Source organism: Podarcis pityusensis (genome assembly GCF_964106645.2).
Source record: "Podarcis pityusensis genome assembly, chromosome: 4".
NCBI lineage: Eukaryota > Metazoa > Chordata > Lepidosauria > Squamata > Lacertidae > Podarcis > Podarcis pityusensis.
In genome coordinates this window covers 23,708,929-23,728,856 of record NC_138027.1, presented here as the reverse complement: position 1 = coordinate 23,728,856, position 19,928 = coordinate 23,708,929, and the positions used below count along the sequence as shown (strand labels likewise).

Here is a 19,928-nt window from a genome sequence, read left to right as displayed (position 1 = left end):
TATGGTCAATGACCAGTCTTAAGAAAGCAGGATAAGTACATTTTTATTCTGGATTCACACTATATTTTTCCATCCTGAATCATATTTTTAATAAATAAATTTGTAGACATCACTGAATCATTAATTTAAAACAAATTAATTTGTTGTATGCATTTTGTATTACAAATGCAAGGTTCTTGAAGTGATTTGTTTTCGAAATAATTACTGGATTTTGATGACGCCAGCTCATGGCTGCATTTTTGGCACCCTGATCCTAAGTGGGGGAATTTGTGGGCAGCAGCAACAGAGAATGTCACTACAGTGTGGATGTAACTAGGGACGTCAGAGAATTCTGATGGAAATGGGAGTGAAAATTGTTGATGTTTGCTTATTCGTGTCTGAGAAAGAAATCAATCCTGCACATATGATCAGTATTTGCTACTGTTGTTTTTTTGTCCGCAAATAATATGTCATTGATCACTTCTTTTCCAATTGCATTGTGATTCCTTTGTGCTGAAATGAATAGCGTGGAATAACATAATGATTAGGTAATTAATTATGTAAAATTCTGCCACAGCAGACAGACATATAATGCTGTTCTTGCAGGTGCTTAATTTTGCTATATTTAACAAGAACCGAGAGCTGTGCATACCAGCTTTGCAGTGCTTTAGAGCACATCTCTACTTTAAAAAAAACAAAAACAAGCAGCCCAACAATAACTCTTTTCCTTCCTCCTCAGCAAAGTTTCCTCTACTTTCTACTATGTGGAGAAAGAATATAGTACTATTGGATTTGGATTTACACTAGGCACAAGTATTCTTAACAAAGTGCTTTGTTTTTAAACATTTAGAACTTAAATTATGTTGGTGCATGGAGAAGGAATTAAAATAAATGCAATTCATTGCTTTTTAAAAGAAGGTTCCAAAATTTGCTGAAAAAATATAGATCATAATCATATCAGCCACCACCAAAATGCGAAATTGCTTTGGAAAGTTATACTTCTTTCAGTTTCAGTTTGACTCATTTTTTTCCTACAATATAAAAATACTTGTTACAATTCACCAGGCTCCATTTTCTCCTACACAGAAGTTTATGGAGCACAGAAATTCAGTTACTTACTATAAAGTGAATGTACCTTAAAGCAGCAAGCCAAGAATTTAAGTATATTTTAGGTTTACAGTTTCCAGCACAAAGTGCATTACTGTCTTAATTTATGAGGTGCAAAAGAGGGCATATGCAAAACACATGGGGCTAGCTCAAGTTTATTGCTCCCCAGCAAACCACTTAGGAAGTCCATACTTCTACTATAGCAGAACATTTTTCTCATTACAATGAATTATCTAAAGAACCCATTAATTTCAGAGGTGCGGGGGGAAAGCATTTCAGATGTGCGTGACTTACGCTTAGGTTTTATGGAAGCTCTCAACCATGGGTTTTTGTTTATCGCTAAGAATATCTGGCTATAATCCTAAACACACCTATCCAAATCAATTCTGTTATAGTCACAAGACTTGTGTCCAAATAATGGGAATAGGGACTTGAGTATAAAACCGTTATTGAAACATTTTAGGTAATCATAACAAGTCAGTATAGTAAGTATAGTGCAAGAGTTAGCATACTAAGTAAAGTCCAATCATCAATAAGTCACTCTCTCCATCTAAATTTCTCAATAAGATGCAAGAACATGGGAAATTGAGCAAAACAGCCATATACTGAGATAGACCATTGGTCCATTTAGCTCAGTATTATCTACCCAAGTCAGAAACAGCTCTCCAGGGGTTGAGACAGACACTTTACCCAGTTCTACCTGGAAATGCCAGTGATTTCTGCCTGCTCCACCACTTAGCTACAGACCTTCCCTTCTAAATAACAGATTATCTTGCAAAGTGAATGCTGCTTGCTAGAAATACTATCCATTTATTATATTTTATTTCAAATTAGTTGATACCAGGGCTTACCCCTGATCAGTAATCATCGTTTTCCTTCCATTGCCCTCATCTGGACGTAATTCTAAGCTAGAGTGTAGCACTAACCCATTATTATGTCAGAATACAGCCAGTAGTGTCATGAAAAGTATTTTCCTACAGATGTTCTTGATTTATAGGAAAAACTGTGTTTACACATAGCAAAATAAAAATGTGTTATAATTTGCTGTACTTGTCATTTTTCTATACAGAGGTGTTAAAATTATTAATAAGTATTGTGCTAAACAACCCTGAAGCTAAGTGGAGGTTGCTTTTTATTCTACACCTCCCCTCATTTTTACTGACAATAATTAAACAACCATGTCGGAAATAATTTGAAAGGCAACCCTGGGCCGTGAAGCCAAAAGCCATCAAAGGACAGTTTTTGCATGGTTTCTTCACCTCTGGTGCTCAAGTGGCTTCCTGAAAACCTCCCCGAAGATATAATTTCTTTCAGGATAAGAAAATGGGAAAGCACCAATAATGAGCAAATGAACTACAGCATGAGTTGTAGAAGATACACACCTAGATTGCTACCAATAAAGCGACAGAACTAAAACAATGCAGCTACAGTAAAACTATGGCAATGCATATGGAACCTTGCCTAACCAAGGACCTGAATTTAATAAGAATTAATAGCGGAAGGAGGATGCGTACAGAGTCTGCGGCAGAAGCACGCTCACAGTGCTTTGTTTCAGACTTATGTTTTAGAAGTACAGCACAGCCTTTCTCGCAGATGGAGCCCAGAGGAAACCACTTCTGTGTGTGTACAGCACAAGATGGCTGTGCAGAGTGCTGATTGGTTGGAAGCCAGTGACATCAGTAGTTCACCTTCCTTCCCCTCCCTGAAGCAGTTTTTCAAATTTAAAAACAGATTCAGCTCTTTCTATGGGTATGGCTATGGCTGTGCATTTAATTATTATAAAGTAAATAAATAATAAATTTACATGCAACACTTTTTTTAAAAAAAGTTTTGAGCTATTTTAAAAGGACATTTGCCAGAATCTACACTTCCATCATGAGTTGCCATACGTCCAGATTTTCTCGGACATTTAACCACTTTCCGTCCAGATGCTGTTTCCAACAGCCGAATCCCGGCTATGTCCTGGAAATTCTGGATGTATGGCAACCCTAATAAACATGACTGCTGAATCAGCATTCAGTTCCCTGGACAGTTAATGCCATATTTAGGTGGGGAAAGCTGGACTTGAGCTGCAGGAGAAGAGAATGCAAGAGACAATTCATCTTTACCCAGTCATTAAGTGCTGCAAATTCTTTGAAAGACTGACAAACTACACTAAACCTATGCAAATTTCATCTTGTAATAGGTATTGGTATAGTACCTACCTCTTCATACTTACAGTACCAAACAAAATGGGAGAGATAGTACAAAAGAAGGAAAGGAATAATTAAAAGGAAAGGAAAAGTAACATTTTGATAAACATTGAGATAAGCTGAGCTGAACACCAATAAATTAAATGTATGAGTGGAAGAGACACATTTAGGACAGACACATTACACAAACCTATCCTATCAAGAGTTAGCACTTTGGTTGAAGGACCAGTCAAATATAGCCAGTTGATTTGCCCACTATCTCAGTGTCAACCACAGTATTCCTATAATATCAGTGTGTAGCTGGCACACTTTTTATTTCATTATGGTATCACTTGTTAACAAGGGCAAGAGTGAGTGCAGCTTGCCCTGGACCTTGCAGTAGTTAAGAGGCAAGCTTAGTAAGGTAAAGGGACCCCTGACCATTAGGTCCAGTCGTGACCGACTCTGGGGTGGCGGTGCTCATCTCGCTTTATTGACCAAGGGAGCTGGTCAATGTGGCCAGCATGACTAAACCGCTTCTGGCGAACCAGAGCAGCGCACGGAAACGCCGTTTACCTTCCCGCCGGAGCGGTACCTATTTATCTACCTGCACTTTGACGTGCTTTTGAACTGCTAGGTTGGCAGGAGCAGGGACCGACCAACGGGAGCTCACCCCGTTGTGGGGATTTGAACTGCCGACCTTCTGATCGGCAAGTCCTAGACTCTGTGGTTTAACCCACAGCGCCAAGGAGCACAGCAAAAATTTTCCCACTGGCTACCTGGAATAACTGCAAGGATCCGAGTTACAAGAACGGAGATTCTGACTAAACATCAGGAAGAACCTTCTGACAGTAAGAGCTGTTTGACTATGGAACAGACTCCCATGAGAGGTGGTGGATTGTTCTTCCTTGGAGGTTTTTAAGCAGAGGTTGGATGGGCATCTGTCATGTATGAGATTCCTGCATTGCAGGAGGCTGGACTAGATGACCCTAGGGATCCCTTCTAACTACAATCCTATGATTCTATGATCTCCAAGAAAGCAAGCAGTGATTGGTGGCAAATGCCACTGCTTAGAACACAGATTGTCAGGGTGGCTGGGGTAGTCAGACATTTGAAGCCTAATCTGCATTACAGGGTGGTTGTAAGGATAAAATAAGGGGGAAGCTATGTACACTATCATACCTGATTAAAGTCCTTTTGCCTCAAATATGTAATTGCTTTATTGATTTCCAGGTCATTGGCTAACTCCACATACTGAGAAGCTTTTACCATTTCTACACACCTGGAGCAGAATAAAAAAACAGAGAAATTATTGGTTGCAGTGAGCCTCTCTAAGTCAAGAAAGCAACTGTACAGTTTTTGCCAAGCATCAGTTACAGGTGAATCCAATATATTGGTTTTAGGATCCAAACAAACTACGTGCTTGTTTACAGTTGCAAACAGGCAACAGGGGCTTATTATACACTTGGTGGTCTATTAACAGGCTAATGCACTGAGTCTATCTTGGCAAGTGAAAAATTCCACAGGCCTGACTTATAGCAGCCCTGTATGGTGGCTCAGTTTTATTACTATTGCAATATTACTATACTTCAGACTGAGACTGAGAGATAGCTGCTTGCCAAAGGCCAATGAGGACGTTTATGGCTGTGGTGCGATTTGAACCAGGGATTTCCTAGCTCACAGCTCTCATTCTGAGCCACTACCTACAGTACCACTTCTCAGATTAGGATTTACACTCTGGAGGTCTGACAGGCAAGTATACTATGAATTAACTGTGACTTGTTTCATTGTAACCCTAGGGAGAAAAAAATGTGGTTGCTGAATTAAGAGCTTAACATTTAAACCTTTAGGAATTGCCACATTTTAAAATGATGAACTGTAATACAAGAAAACAATGAACAGGGTGGTGATACAATGATTACTGCAATCGACACAAGATAATATCACCAAGATAATATCATCTGTAAACAAACAATAAACAGCCATATAATCGGCAAAAGTAGTTTCTTTCCCAAATCAGTTTTATCTTAAACAATAGCGAACACAGTAAATAAAGAGTTCACTTGTAATATTACAAGTTACAAGTGAATTATTTATTTACTGTGTTCGCTATTGTTTAAGATAAAACTGATTTGGGAAAGACACCTTTGCCATTTTTATGGACATTTATTGTTTGTTTACAGATAGTTGCTTTGGTGAAATGTAATACAAGCGGAAAATGGTATACATAGCTTGGGCCAAACTACTACAGGCTGTAGTTGGTGAACCACTGACTAATATGTGAGTTTTCTGAGATAAGTGATCTGAGAAAGGCAACTCAGCTGAAAAAAATGCCACCTACCAATCATAGCCTACAGCAAATGATGTTTCAATCGCTGGAGCAATTAGTTTAGCAGCTGTCATGATATACTTTTCTGCTGTAGCTTTCCTTTAAAGAACAAGAAATTATTTCAAACAAATACCACAAACATATAGAAGCAGAACACAACACCAAGAGTCTTGCAGCACCTTAAAAACTAATGGATATATTATGGCATAAGCATTTGTGAACTATACAGAGCACTTCATCCGATGCATTAACAGTAGTTGTGTCTACATCCTATATAGTAATAGTGAACTCATTCTTTGAGTCTGGATCCTTATGTAGCCAAAGGAGTACCATCCACACACAAGAGGGACTTGGGGAAAACCATATGTTTGCAGAAGTGTAAAAAATAAAAATAGAAAAGCAAAGCTAAACAAAAAGCTCAAATAGGACTGAACATGGGTACTTGAAGTTACATAGAAAAACGGGGATGGCAAAGAAAAAAAAAGGTGAGAGTTCAATATTTGCTTAATCAGTAATCTAGACCAGACCTCTGCTCAGCTGTTCCACACATTCATAGAACACACTATGATGGTGCAACTTTGAAAGGACTTCAAACTTTACCTTTCACGCTCCATTTGCCGCAAGCTGTCGTTTTTAATAGCTTCAATCAGTAGGTTTGTATGTGGATCATCCTAAATAAGGCAAATAAATGTCTATTCACTACAGCTACATCATCAGCAGACAAGGATGTATACAAACCCACATACACATATTAGAACAGACTGTAAACTACAGTACATTACATGTCATATTTTCTATCAGAAAAATAATTACCTTCTCCCCCCCCCCCCCCAAAAGGGGACAACAAGAGGAAAGAGTTGTTGCTTGCATGCCATGCTTACGGTTTTCTCAGTGGCATCTTGTTGGTCACTGTTGGTAACAGAATGCTGAAAGAACTACAATAGACTGCATTGCAAATATGCAAAAGTTGGAGTTTCTAAACACGTTATCCCTTCCACAGACAAGCAAGAGGCATCATCACAGTTCAGAACTGCAATCCATTCACCCCAAAGCATTCAAACAAGGGCAGTGAGGGTTGTGGCCTGGGGAGGGGAAATTCCCAAAGGGAAGAGATGTGGCCCCCTCCCCCAGCTCAAGGGCCTCTACCCCTGCCCTAGACCAACAGCCCTAAGCTATGCAGCTCATCCCCCCCTCAGCATGGCACATGTGGGATTTGAACCAACACTACCATTGGAATATACCAACAAAGAACCCCTGTAATCAACATCTCAAGCTTATTTGCCCTATGAATTGGAGATATAACTTTGCTCCTACTTACTCCTTGTGAAATGTATTTGTCGTCATCATCAATTCCCAGTGGCACCGCAATTAATTTCTGGAAAGCCTTTTTCATTTGTTCTCTGTCTCCAGTAGCAAAATAGCAAAGGATCAAGTTGAAGCCTGCTTTTAGGTTTGGTGATGTGCTCATGATGTGCTCAAATGAGCTAATGGCGTCTGTATATTGGCCAGTTTTAATAAATGCGACTCCAATGTTCTGCATTATTTTAATCCTAAATAAGTAAATAACCATTAGAACCTTATCGTACAGGAGTAGATTGAAAAATACTACTAGCAGTTCGGCTTACACTTCAGTTCAAATGCAATGGATGCAATTTAAACAATGTAATCAATATTATAAACAATAAAACAGCAACCAGTCAAGGGCCAAACTAGGCCAAAAACAGCCATGTGTCAGCCCCATTTAACCATAAATAGGGGTGTAGGGTAGGAAGATGATGATTATAATGCCAATGATTTCTATTAAAAGGGCAGGCTGTGAGGGGAGATGAAACTTTCCCCACTTTACCTCCCTTGGTATTTCCCAGCTTGGCTCACTGCTAGTAGAGTGGAAGAAAAATGCCCAAAGTAATGGAGATGCAACAAGAGTGCAACCTGGCTCTCATCCATGTTCACATGTTGCTGTTAATGCTATTTATTTATTTATTTATTTATTTATTTAATTTGTGTAATAATAAATACTAAATTTGTATATTGTTAATGTTAGACATCCCTCCTCTCAACATTATACATGAAGAGGGCAGATCGGTGAATGCACAGGCATGACTGCCTCCATCATGTAAACTTTGGCCCCAAGATAAAACAAAGGCAGAAGTTAAATCAATTGAAAACCCGTCTACACAGAAACGTCTGAACTAGCCTCCAAAAAATAGGAAGAAACCAAGCCTGGTGGACCTCCTTAGGCAATTTTTGTTTTTATAACTTATTCTAAAGTTTTTTCTAACTGTTTTTATCACATTATTATAAGCAAATAATGTCAAAGTTATTCTTGTTGGAACTCACCTCATTTCTTTATGGACACTTGCAATCTGATCTAGAGCCATTCGGTAAAATTTGATAGCTTTTGAATAGTTTCTCTGCTTCAAATAAATATTTGCCATGTTCACCTTCAGCATGCCTATTAAACAATGCACAGAATGAGACACAGATGTATCCCATGACTCGCACAGGATTTTACTCGGGTTACATGCAGAAAATCTATACCTTGGATACAGATGAATCTGCAGCCTTTAAATTACTGGGCAAGGATGAGCAATCTGCTGGCGAAATGATTACGTGATTGCTTGAAATGGGAAACTACTATTGGTGGCAACAAGCAAAGGCATAAAAAAGCCTGGTTCATTTTCTGCCAGGTTAAGGAGTGTAGTAGCAGGCCTTAGGATAGCATAAACTCTCCTGTTGCCCATTCTCCTTGAGTAAAAAGCAACTTCTTGCCCAGCACAAAACTAGCTTGAATCTACTCTCTTAACCTGGCTTCTACCAAGGGAAAGTGGGGAGCAGTGGCAGCGCAGGGGGGAGCAGGCAGGCTGGGGTAGGTTTGGACTTGTTCCCAGTACCTTTTCCTGCATGTTTTAACCTAATAGGAAAATCTGAATTGACTCCAAAAGTGCATTTGTGTTTGGAATAAACGTGACTTTGAAAAGAGGGAGGTTGTGAATTTATCAAATTATTTTTGAAGGAAACAAACTATAGCAGTATAAAGTCATCTTAGCTGAAAGCAACCAGTATTTGGCATCTGTACAGAATTTGTAAGTTTACAAATATATATGACTTCAGATTTCAAACTAATCACAATAACACAATCAGAATTCAGAGTTGGATCAGGAGATGCTGCCGATTCTCACTTCTCACTCATTTGACTGCAAATTAAAGACAATGACCAAGAGTCCCCATCTCCTAGGATGTACCCAATAACTGATTTGAATGTTTGGGTTTTGTGGATGTAACCTACCTCCATTGACAAACATCTTGTTTTTCACTATGACCTGATAGGTATTTAATGCTTCTGCATACATTTCATTAGCAGAGTACTGGCTGGCCAAATTAAAGAGCACCTGAAAGAAAATAAGTGAGAACATTTACAACATATGATAGAAACAACCAACTTTGAATTTCATAATCACAAATGATGCATCAGTCAGCATAGTAGCAAGAGAGTAGCTGCCCCCTGGAGGACCCAGAAGCAGCAGCAGCATAATGGAATGACAACACCAGCAACTGGCTTCACTATGGAGAAGACAGTATTTCAGGGATGCATTGTCTCCCTCCCTTCCTTCACTAAATCCCCCTAGATCCCAGGTGGCTGAATTAACATCGCCGAGACAGGACAATGTATAGTTCTAATTTTAGGCATTTACAAAATTTAAGATTTAAGATAAATTTATTGTCATTGTCCGTATATACACAGTATACACAACAACGAAAATCAAACACCCACCCAAAGACCGGGTTCACATACACATTTGCACGTATCTCCAACACTCTCATCCTATTCAGACATAATCTATAAAAACATATCATACTCCAGAATGTAACATAACCTATTAAAGGCATAACATAACCTAAAAACCTGTCTCATTCCTTCCTACTCCCTGCTTGCTATTTCTTGCAACTGGCCCTGAGATCATTATTTAGTGCAATCAGAGCTCTTGGATAGAAACTATTCAGAAGGCGTGTGGTTCGTGTTTTCATTGTCCTATATCTTCTGCCCGAAGGCAACAGTTCAAAGAAGTTGTGAGCAGGATGGGTGGGATCTCTCAGGATATTGTGTGACTTCTTCAAAGTGCGAGACGTGAAGATCTCATCCAGGGTTGGTAGTTGGAGCCCAATAACATTCTGGGCAATTTTAATTATTCTCTGTAAAGCTTTTTTATCCGTTTCAGAGCTGCTCCCATACCACGATAATATACTATAGGTTAAGACACTCTCGATGGTACTGTGATAATAGGACAGAAGTAGGTGCTGAGATAGATTCAGTCCCCTGAGCATTCTCAGGAAATACAACCTCCCCTGCACCTTCCTCACAACCATATTAATATTTGCAGTCCATGAGAGGTCCTCAGAGATGTAAATGCCCAGGTATTTAAAACTACCAACCCTCTCCACCTCCTCGCCATTTATGTGCAATGGTAAAAATACACTTTTCTTTCTCCTAAAGTCAATTATGAGTTCTTTGGTTTTTTTGGTGTTAAGCATAAGATTGTTTTCTTTACACCATTGAATTAACCCCTGTACTTCTTTCCTATAAGCAGTCTCATCGTTCTCACTAATGAGCCCCACCACTGCTGTATCATCCGCAAATTTGATGATTGTGTTGGACTTATACAGTGGGGTGCACTGTAAAATTCATCCGAGTGTCAGCATTCACATGTGAATATCACCATTCTTCACATTTTAGACATGCACTCTATTTGATAAACTGGAATACTGTTCTTCTTGTACATATTTTTTCTCCTGAACTGTCATTACCTTCCTCAAGTCCTTGAGAAAGGGTGGGACAGAAACTGATCTGCTAAATAGACAAGTACTTACAGTGTAAGTAAGATCTAGGTTGATGTTGGCAGGAGACATAGTTTGTTCACGTTGTCTGACTAAAGCTCTTTCCTTTCTTCCAGCATCTTTCGCCTTTTCAAGAGCCTTAAAGAAACAAATCACATTTCAGTAGCACCTTCTGCCCTTCTTTAGAAAACATTGTATGAAACAATTTATTTTCACTTATACAAACTTATACAAACACATTTTTATAGCATACATAAAGACAATAAGTGGAAGAACAGTAAAAGAACAAGAAACAGCATATTCACATAGAAAGAATGATCAAATTGGAGATATAGTAGAAATTGCAGCTCTCATTGTACTTTCTGGCTAAATTCAATAGTGTTTCTTTAGGGACAAATACACACACACACCAGGGAGCTAGTAAACAATCTACATCTGTCTCTATATAGTTTAACAACACTAAATAGCCAGGAGAGTTTCCATGGCCTGGGTTCTAAGAATTGCATTTTGAGAACAGAAACACGCTGCATTTCTTCCAGGAGGAAATGTACTGTGTCTGAAATAGACAGGACAGTGGCCAGTGGTGAAGTGCTAGTCAATTTAAGTGTTTCATGTACAATCCATCACATATAAACATACTTGCATATAAGTCTATCTTAACGCAAGGGAGTCAGTGATTGATGGCTCTGCACAAGTGCACCACCACTGTGTTATCTCTAACAAATGAATGGGCCAATTTGTGTGGCAAATGACTTCCAATGTTATGGGATGTTCACGGAATGCTTCTTTGTGGCAGCCATCTCATATGCTTCAGCTATCAGTATGCCAACTAAGCTGAAAGCAGCAGCTTAAATGAAAGGCTATGACTTACCAACTTTAAGTCTCCACAACTGTGAGCAATGCAGCTTTCTTCAACTAACTCATTCACTTTTTTTTCCAACTGCTTAATCTTTCCCTCCGGACTAAAGTTAGGGAACACAATGGAATCAAATTATCATGAAGATCCACAAATAGCATGACAAAAATTAAGCACCACTGGTAATGTGTGCTTAAAAAAACCCAACAACTGAATAAGCTGGTGATGGGAGTCTTCTCTGGTGGTACATTTATAGAATACCCTCTTCAGATGTAGGAGTTTGCCTGCTACCATCAAGGAGTTGGATTCAAATGTGCTTTGCATGAGCAGAAAGGCACTTCCACCCATGAAATGTGCCCCTCCTCTAATTCCAGTGATTCTTCCTTCACACTGCAGGACCCTACTCTCCATCCCAAGCCATTCTGGAGGGTCCCCCAATCCTCAAAATCATATTTCAGTGAGAACACCCTGTTCCACAAGAAGAAATCAGCTTGCACTTCCCTGGTTCCAACCTACAGATGGGGGGGGGGGGGAAATCACCTGGCACCTGACTTGTCTGTTCTGACTTGATTTTAATCTTCCAACTTTTGATGATGCCATTTCTTTTTTAAGTTGCTATTATTCTTGCAATTGCATGCATCAATTTATTGTAGTTTTTTAATAATCTTATAAGCCTCAGGTATACAAAAATAAATAAGATATAAAGACTGATGTGATCCTTAGCAGTGAGCTTTTCCAGTTGCTACAAACTGTTTTATTCCTTACATGAAAAAAGATTTTTTACTTTTACCATGTCACTCTGATTTTGAATCCAAACGGAACCCTTGAGGATAATCATTCAGTTCCCTTCTACAATTAGCTTGGTGCTTAGCCTTTTAACTAAGCCTTGGCCAACAGACTACTTTGCATCTGTTTGCCATGGGAAATATTTTTATAAATGTTGATTTAGATCCTTATTTTTGTATTGCAGTCATTGTTTAATTCTGCATCATCAGCCTCACAAGGAACATTGTAATGGAACGCAATCAAAATTTAATAAATATTGATGATGCTAAATCACAACACATTTGATCGTTAAAAGGCATGCCTTACTTGGTGGTCTAGGAAGAAGAAATTAAAAGAAGCTGCTGAAGCCCTGTTATTTTTGGCTGCTTTAAGATTCTGCTGTTATTGTGCACAGCTGGCCAACCTCGTTCTGATTTATGTCTGCAGATCCACCAACATTTTTGAATTCATTCATGCTAGTAGATATATAGCTAAATGCAGCGCTGTTGTTAACTTATTAGCTTATATATTAAAAAATCAAAACGTGACAGCAAAGCACTTTCTCACAGAAAGCAAGTTAAACTTTGTACAACTGACCATATAATGAGATAACCCAGGACCACTGCTACATTATCAAAGCCATAGTGTAGCAACCTAAGAAAAATAAAGGCACAGCAAAAATCCTCTTCTAATCAAATTATTTTCTTTCTCTTCAGAATCCAGATGCACAAATGGTGGAATCTTAATGAAAAATTACTGAACAACAACAACAAAACAGATCTGAAGCATTTAACTGCAAAAGTCAAACACTGTCCACATACCTATCTTCATTCTTTGTTTCTAGGGGAGGAGCTGGTCCCCTTGCTTGACCAAGAGGATCAAATACAGAACCTGCAGATTAGTAAACAGTGGGAACTGTAAGAAAGTGCCTTCCCAAGGCTTTTAAAAAACCTATTATTGCCAAGGATTCTTCTAAAACTGTACCTCTGGAAACTGCTTTGGTGTAACCTGCTGCCTGAACTGCTGTCATCGGTCGAGCAACACCATCCTTTAAAAACAAAAGCTTATTTATATGGATAACTGAGGAAGCAGCGCTTTATAAATTATATCACTCTGAATTATATGACCTTTTAGGTACTTTATAATGAATACACTAGTTGAACTCCTCTTAAGACTGCAATACTCTACAACAGAGATGGAGAATGGCATCTGGCCAGGACTACATCCAAGAATTATTACTTATTGTTATTATTCGTTAATTTTATATACTGTACAACCCTTCATTAAAAGATCTCACAGCAGTTCACAGAATAAACAAATTGGCCACCCTTCACAGGCCATTTTGACAAATGGGCAGAGCCACTCACCCACCAAGCACCTGATGGCATCAGGCAATTCAAACTTGAAGTCATAGAGCAGGAAGATACCCTTTCTTTGATAGAAAAAGGCAGCAGCAGAGGCTTATCTCAGAATTTAGTACTGTAGCCCCACCATGCTAAGATCACAGATGATAAATGCTGCCTCTGCTGCTGCTCTACACGCTTACTTTGGAGCAAACCCCAGTGAACCCAGTGAACCTTACTTCTCGGTAAATGTACTTTACTAAAATGCATCAGTCTTAGAGGTATTCAGAATAATCTTATACTATTCTCTTTAAACAATCTAATTTTACCATTTCTAAAATACTGATCATGTTTAGACATAGCAAAAGGCTGCACAATATATGCTGAAGTTTCCCCCCACCCCTGTAGAACGAATGGGGGAAAGGAGACAATGGTTTTACTAATGGATTGCTCCTATTAGATGATATGTCACATTGTCTCAGGATGCTGGTAAATTATTATTGGTAGCCCTCCTTCAGGAGCTTCCAATGTAAGAAAGACTAACAAAGGTACAATACCAAAGGTTGAGAAATGGTGGACATTGTATTCTTCCCTGGTACTCTAAGGAGCTGTGGTTGACGAAGCAGGCTATATGAAGACTGGATTGCAAGTGATGCAAATCTTGCTCTGAAGCCAACTGAACACACGCTATGACACATAATCATGCCTACCACATGGGTGAAGGCAGCAAAGAAGTCATTCTTCACTGCATCTATTGCATCCTTGAGGAGTCAGCTGACAGGGTTGTTGCATGAGGACCAGAGACTCATTACCCCAGATTCAAGGGACAGACTCCTGGAGTACATGTAACTAGCTGTAAGAGCTTTGCAAGACACTTTGAGGGCAAAGTCATCTGATTTCAAAATGACTTAGATGCTACCAAACCAAATCCAGTTGAAGTCTCCAATGCTACATCTGGCCCACTGTTACGGGATCATTTCCAGTTGATGCAGCCTGATGATGCGGACAGGATAGTCACAGAGATGCAACTGATCACATGCCCTCTGGACCCCTGCTTTTACTGGCTGATTAATCACTTGGATTAATCGAAGTCATGATAGCACAGCTTCTGCATTTGACTGTATTACAAGATAAGAAGCACATTTAGGACTTGATGCCAGAGAGGTGCTTTCAAATGTTGCAGAGTACAGAACATCTTCAGGAATTTGACCAAGATTACCCCTCCTGCAACCTGGTGGCAACACAACACAACCTGAAACTTTTCTAGCTTTTTACCTACTACAGATTCCTCCATCTTCTGCAGCATGTGAAAGAAACTGGTTTATGTTTGGAAATACACCAAATCAAGCAATAAACTGATATGTGAAAAGGTGTAAGCTTGTTTTAATCTAGACACACCTTCAGCTTTTAGAAGCCCATGATAAATACAAGGACAAATATGAAGAAACAAAACGATAATAATAGCTTAGAAAAAGAGACAGATTAAATTTAATGTTGTACTCATTGAGTTTTGTTCTCCCTCCCCTCTTTTTCTCAGCTCTTTTTCTGTCTGCTTGAAGTTCAACTCTTCACCATAATGACCTGTCTCTTGACTTGCTCTATACATTACACTGATGCTTGTCTATAAACTAGAAATAATTGTAGCAATATTACCTGTACAGCTGCTGTCATTGGTCTGCCCATTGATGAAGATAGTGTTGTCTTTGACTAGCACAATGTAAGAAAATATTTAAAGTCAATAATCACTGCATGCTCTGCTTCTAAGGGAAGAACAGGACTGGATCTCAGAGGACACTGTTCTAATACCGTAAAGGGAACACTGCTCTATTATTACAGAATTTACAGAACTAAGGATGGGAACTCTCACTGCAGATACCAGATTTCTAAAACTGCAGCAAAGAAAGATACAACTCCAATTGTCTTCTCCACCCTGCACAAGCAATACTAGCTTCACACTGATGTTCTCTGAAGTGGGAAAGTAATCTCATTCAAAGAATGGCAGGTGAAACAAACCATGAAAAAGACAAATGCCAACAAGTACCAGGACCAATTCCTGGGTTTGTACTATGTGACCTGAAGACCACCCTGAGATTCTTCAGCTACAGAACTTCACTTGTCACTGTCTGGCATCAATCCCTGTTACATCTCTGCATAATGTGAGACCCATCGGTATGCAACTGTATAGGCTTATTGGAATCAGAAATTAAACAGCAATGTGTATTGGTTCATTGGAGAAAGTGCTGAGCCAAAGAAAGAAAAGTTGAGTAAATTTCAGTACAAAATAAAAACTTACCCCATATCCAGTAGCTAAGGGTCGTGAACCTGATGTACCTGGAACTTTGGCTGTAAGCTTATTAGAAAAGATTAAAGGTTAAGCAAGAATGATGTATTCATTCAAAGAAAGTAGCATATTAAAAATATAATTACTACAGAAAATTACAGTAAAGCTATATACCAATTTCTAAAAATGTTTTTTCCCTTTATTCGTGAGAAAATACAAAATTGTTTTAATGTCATCATGTTGTGTTTTTGGAGCAACCTCTTGACAAGAGACTAAAAAGTTGTGACTCTCTCTCAGAATTCAGACAAGACTGTCTCCTACTGTCCAAAAACAGGGGCATTCATAACATATCAGATCTACTGAAGCAACAGACCAACCTACTGTATTACTAAATGGTTGATCAGAAAGTCAACACTGATAGAAAATCATCTGTTGCTCAGCAAGAAAGTATGTGCCTTGTGGGTATGAGGCCACAGATATGGCCCCCAGAATCTTTCTTTAAGGAATCTCATGTAGCTAGTCTCAGAAAAAACCCCTCTGCTCTGGACTTTGAAGAGCTGGGTTTGAGAAGTACTGCTAGTCAGTATGAACAGTGCTTGACTAGAATGATGAAACATACATAGATGAGTACTTAAGTGGTAACTTATGCGCAGTTATCAAGGAAAACTTTCATTGCCCTTTTGCACATTTCTCTTCAATTCCAATAACTTGCTAATTACTGTATATGTTCAGTGCTTGATCATAATATGCTGTCCTTACTGCATCTCGGGAATCTTAGCATGATTTTCTGAGCAAAACATTCCAAGGGGCACAACTGAGAGTCACATATTTGGAGTCTGATTACAGAAGAAAACTACTTGCGAAGTCCCAAGGGCACAAATGTAAGAAAAGTGCAAACTTCACAATGAAAGGTACAGGAGAATAGTTGAGGAAAGTTATGGCACTACACATGCTACTTCTGCTGGGCATGAAAATAGCAAAGGCTGCTGCTATCTTAAGCATACTCAGCAGAAAGAAAGCCTTGATGAACTTAGTGGGACTAATAAGCATATAGGCTGAACTTGTTACAGCAGAAATGCAGCTTCTGGAAGCGCTCACACATGCTTACTTTGATATATTTTAATTCTTAATATTTACTTACAGGAGGTCTTCTACCATGACTAGTTTTCACAGCTTGTTGAAAAGCTGGATCATTCTCTAAATCCTAAAACAACATAAAAACAGATAAACATTGGAATAATTAACTTCGCAATTCATTTTGTTTGCTGGTGTAGTTAGATCATACAGACATGCATTTCATTTGATTTTCACTAACTTGTTCTCATAGGGTGATAGAGAATGAAATCATGCTCAGACTAAACCCACTTAAATTGATGGACTTAAGTTACAGCAGGTTGACTTCGAGTGTGGCTTACATTGGATATCACCCATGGCCTTTGCTACATTTGTATGCAGACTCACAGTAGTACATTATTTCACTAGCTCAAGCTTTTTAATATCAATTACGCTGATCCAAACTGTTCTGCACATTTCATTTCCGCTTCTATGCAAAGTAGCAGGCGGTCATGGAAACAGGGAATGTGCTTCCTTATCACACCAAAACTGTAAAATATCCAAATATAAACTTGGTATCACCATATTTTTACCTCTGTATCAAAGGTAGGATTATAGTCATTGTAACCAGAATAAATATCATCTTCATCTGCTTCGGTTGCCAGGTGGACATTTTTCATCATTTTAACCTATAAAACATCGACTACGTTAAAATATTTACCTTTATCTTCAGCGTTCAGTAAGCATTCAGTTAGTCCAGTTACATAAATTGTTACAACATATAAATTATGCATTAAACTAGATTACTTTTGTGGTATCTTCCAATTATGAGTGTCTGCTCAAGTCTTATTGCGTTCATTGGTTGTTACAAATATGTGTGCAACTTAAGTCTTTTTCTTCCGGGATCAGTTTATGCTCACTGAATATTTTATGGATAAATTATTTAACAGCCCAACAAAGTATAGTCTTTGTGTTTGTGGATCAGGCCAGATCAAAAACATTGTGTGCTATATCCTATGTTGTCCTTTATGCAATCTACCTATGGAAACGTCCCTCCATTCATTTCAAAATTTACTAAGAAGCTTTTCAAAATTAGATGACTGCTGTGCTGGCCAATGTAAACAAGCTGGTTACCTAAAGTAGCTTTATAGGTGCTAGCTGTGAGGAAGTTACATTTTTATTATAGGACCCACAACAGTGACAACTGCCAGGGAGATTGTTAAATAAAATGATTTCTTCCCCCTCTGACCTGCTGCGCCTCTTGGGCCTTACAGAAACTTTATAACATTAAGTTTTGATAACCTGCAGTCCTAAAAGTTGGTACATTTTTAACTTGCTCTTGGAATGCCTTGATTTTTTTGTGGTTCACAATGTAATGACCATCAGTTGCAAGCAATAAAACCAGACTGATAAGGATCAAGTATATACTTCTAATGGAATAAATCAGATAAGTTATAATCATGGGCATAGTCAAGGGGGGGGGCGAAGGGCAGCTGCCCCCCCCCCGAAATCCATAAAAATCAATACAAATCTGAGATTCTGCCTCCAACAAAAGCCTGCCACCCCTAACAAAAATCCTGTCTACTACGCCCACGGTGATAATTCCTAACAGCGTTTGAACAGATAGTAATCGCTCAGCTGCATCGGCACACACTTTTGTGTAACAGTTAACTTGCATCACCGATGCTCTTGCACCAGCAAAATCAGTTTCTTGCTGATATTTGTATTTGCATTACAAATCATCACGGGAAAAACCCAATACAAACCATCACAGCAAAAAACCCCAAAGTGTTTTTTAAAGAAAAACTTATTAAAATGTCATGCTTACCTCAATGGACGTTAAACTCTTCTGGAGTCGGGAGCTGCGATTAGCTACTCCAGTTGTGTCGGTTTTCCTATACAGTAAAAGCAAACACCAAGAACGAGAGTTACACTGCTGAAAATATTTTTCAAAACAGTAAAATAATTACAGAATAATAAAATTTTAAAAAACCTGTAAGCGTAATAAGATTGACAACCAATATTCAGGAAATTTGTCAGACGTCCAGCAAGTCCGCGCTGCCTTCCCTCCCTCTACTCGGGCGACAGACGCAGCCCCGGGTCGTTGTCAACGTTAGGGCCTATATCTCTCCCTCGCAAGCCCACAATGCACCCCTTCAGGTTGCTTAGCGACGAGAACGCTCTGCTCGGGAAGGGGAAAGCATTAGAGCATGCGCAGTAGCACAAGGTGAAGCTACTGCATCCTTAGCGCGCCCACAGTTTTGGTCACGTCCTACTTCCTAGCGCGAGCATAAGGACGGGGTTTGGATCATAAAGCGAAGGGGACAGTACAGGGAAATAAAAGGGAGAGCGGAAAAATAGTGCAATTTGTTGTATAAAAGGGGAACAATTTAAGGGCATAAACAGGATGAGTTTAAGCTATGTAAGATTTCACACTCATACGCAATTATCCTGATTAAAATCCTTTTTCTTATTATTTTAAATAAGGATCAGGCTCTTGTATTCCACTATGCTCCTCGTCAGTTTAGAAACTTCTAACATTTTCCCGCTGTTCAAGTTTGTAAGGTTGCCCTGAAGTGGTTTAAACAATGGGAACATGTGGCTTGGTGGCACAATATTTTGCTGGAACATTCATCTCTTTATTAGTATGCACACTTCCTGTTCTGGATGGATTGGTGCAGTTCCACTTTGATGTTTAGGTTGTGTTTAATGACAAGAAACAAGTTGTAGCAGGTTTGGTTAATTTGGAAACCCAGGTAAAACAACAGTGATTGATGTGGGAGTTAAAAGAACAGGAAGGAGTAATGAAGGAATCACAAATCCATGTTAACTGATTTAAGTAGTTTCTAGTAATTTTATTTTCTACTCTCTCTCAGACCCCACACTTTGTTAGCTAAGCTGACAAGCTGCCCGATATCCAAAGATTTGTGCTGTGCATACTATGCACAAAAGCCCAGTGCCTATTTTCAGAAAATTGGAGACTTGATCCTACTGCTGCTGCAGTGCATATAACAATTTTGTAAATACATGTCATTGTGCATGCATGACAGCTACCTCAAAAGTATCTCAAATTGTAATGTGAATGTGGCTTATTTTCAAATTAGATGGAAGCTGCTTTTAAGGGGAAAATACATCAAACAGCAGTGTTTCCCAAGAAAACCACATTGTAGATATGCATTGTGGTTAACTTCATGTATATTGTACACAG

At 38.9% G+C, this 19,928-nt stretch overlaps 1 protein-coding gene across 2 annotated transcripts in view; it reads right to left on the bottom strand.

Moving 5' to 3' along the window:
- IFT88 (intraflagellar transport 88) overlaps positions 1–18,872 on the bottom strand; it is a 34,404-nt gene extending 15,532 nt beyond the window's left edge. Inside the window, exons 1-16 of one of the 2 annotated variants that reach the window (XM_081002540.1) lie at positions 18,739–18,872; positions 18,549–18,615; positions 17,314–17,409; positions 16,809–16,871; positions 15,680–15,736; positions 15,040–15,093; positions 13,028–13,091; positions 12,865–12,934; positions 11,294–11,384; positions 10,456–10,560; positions 8,876–8,978; positions 7,927–8,041; positions 6,905–7,136; positions 6,187–6,257; positions 5,599–5,685; positions 4,440–4,539 (exon numbers count right to left, since the gene is read on the bottom strand). In XM_081002540.1, coding sequence (XP_080858666.1) covers positions 4,440–4,539; positions 5,599–5,685; positions 6,187–6,257; positions 6,905–7,136; positions 7,927–8,041; positions 8,876–8,978; positions 10,456–10,560; positions 11,294–11,384; positions 12,865–12,934; positions 13,028–13,091; positions 15,040–15,093; positions 15,680–15,736; positions 16,809–16,871; positions 17,314–17,403 — 1,302 coding nt within the window. In that variant the 5' untranslated portion in view covers positions 17,404–17,409; positions 18,549–18,615; positions 18,739–18,872. Of the gene's footprint in view, positions 1–4,439; positions 4,540–5,598; positions 5,686–6,186; positions 6,258–6,904; positions 7,137–7,926; positions 8,042–8,875; positions 8,979–10,455; positions 10,561–11,293; positions 11,385–12,864; positions 12,935–13,027; positions 13,092–15,039; positions 15,094–15,679; positions 15,737–16,808; positions 16,872–17,313; positions 17,410–18,548; positions 18,616–18,713 lie in introns of both variants that reach the window. The other variant, XM_081002541.1, reaches the window with a different exon arrangement.
- Positions 18,873–19,928: the final 1,056 nt, after the last annotated feature.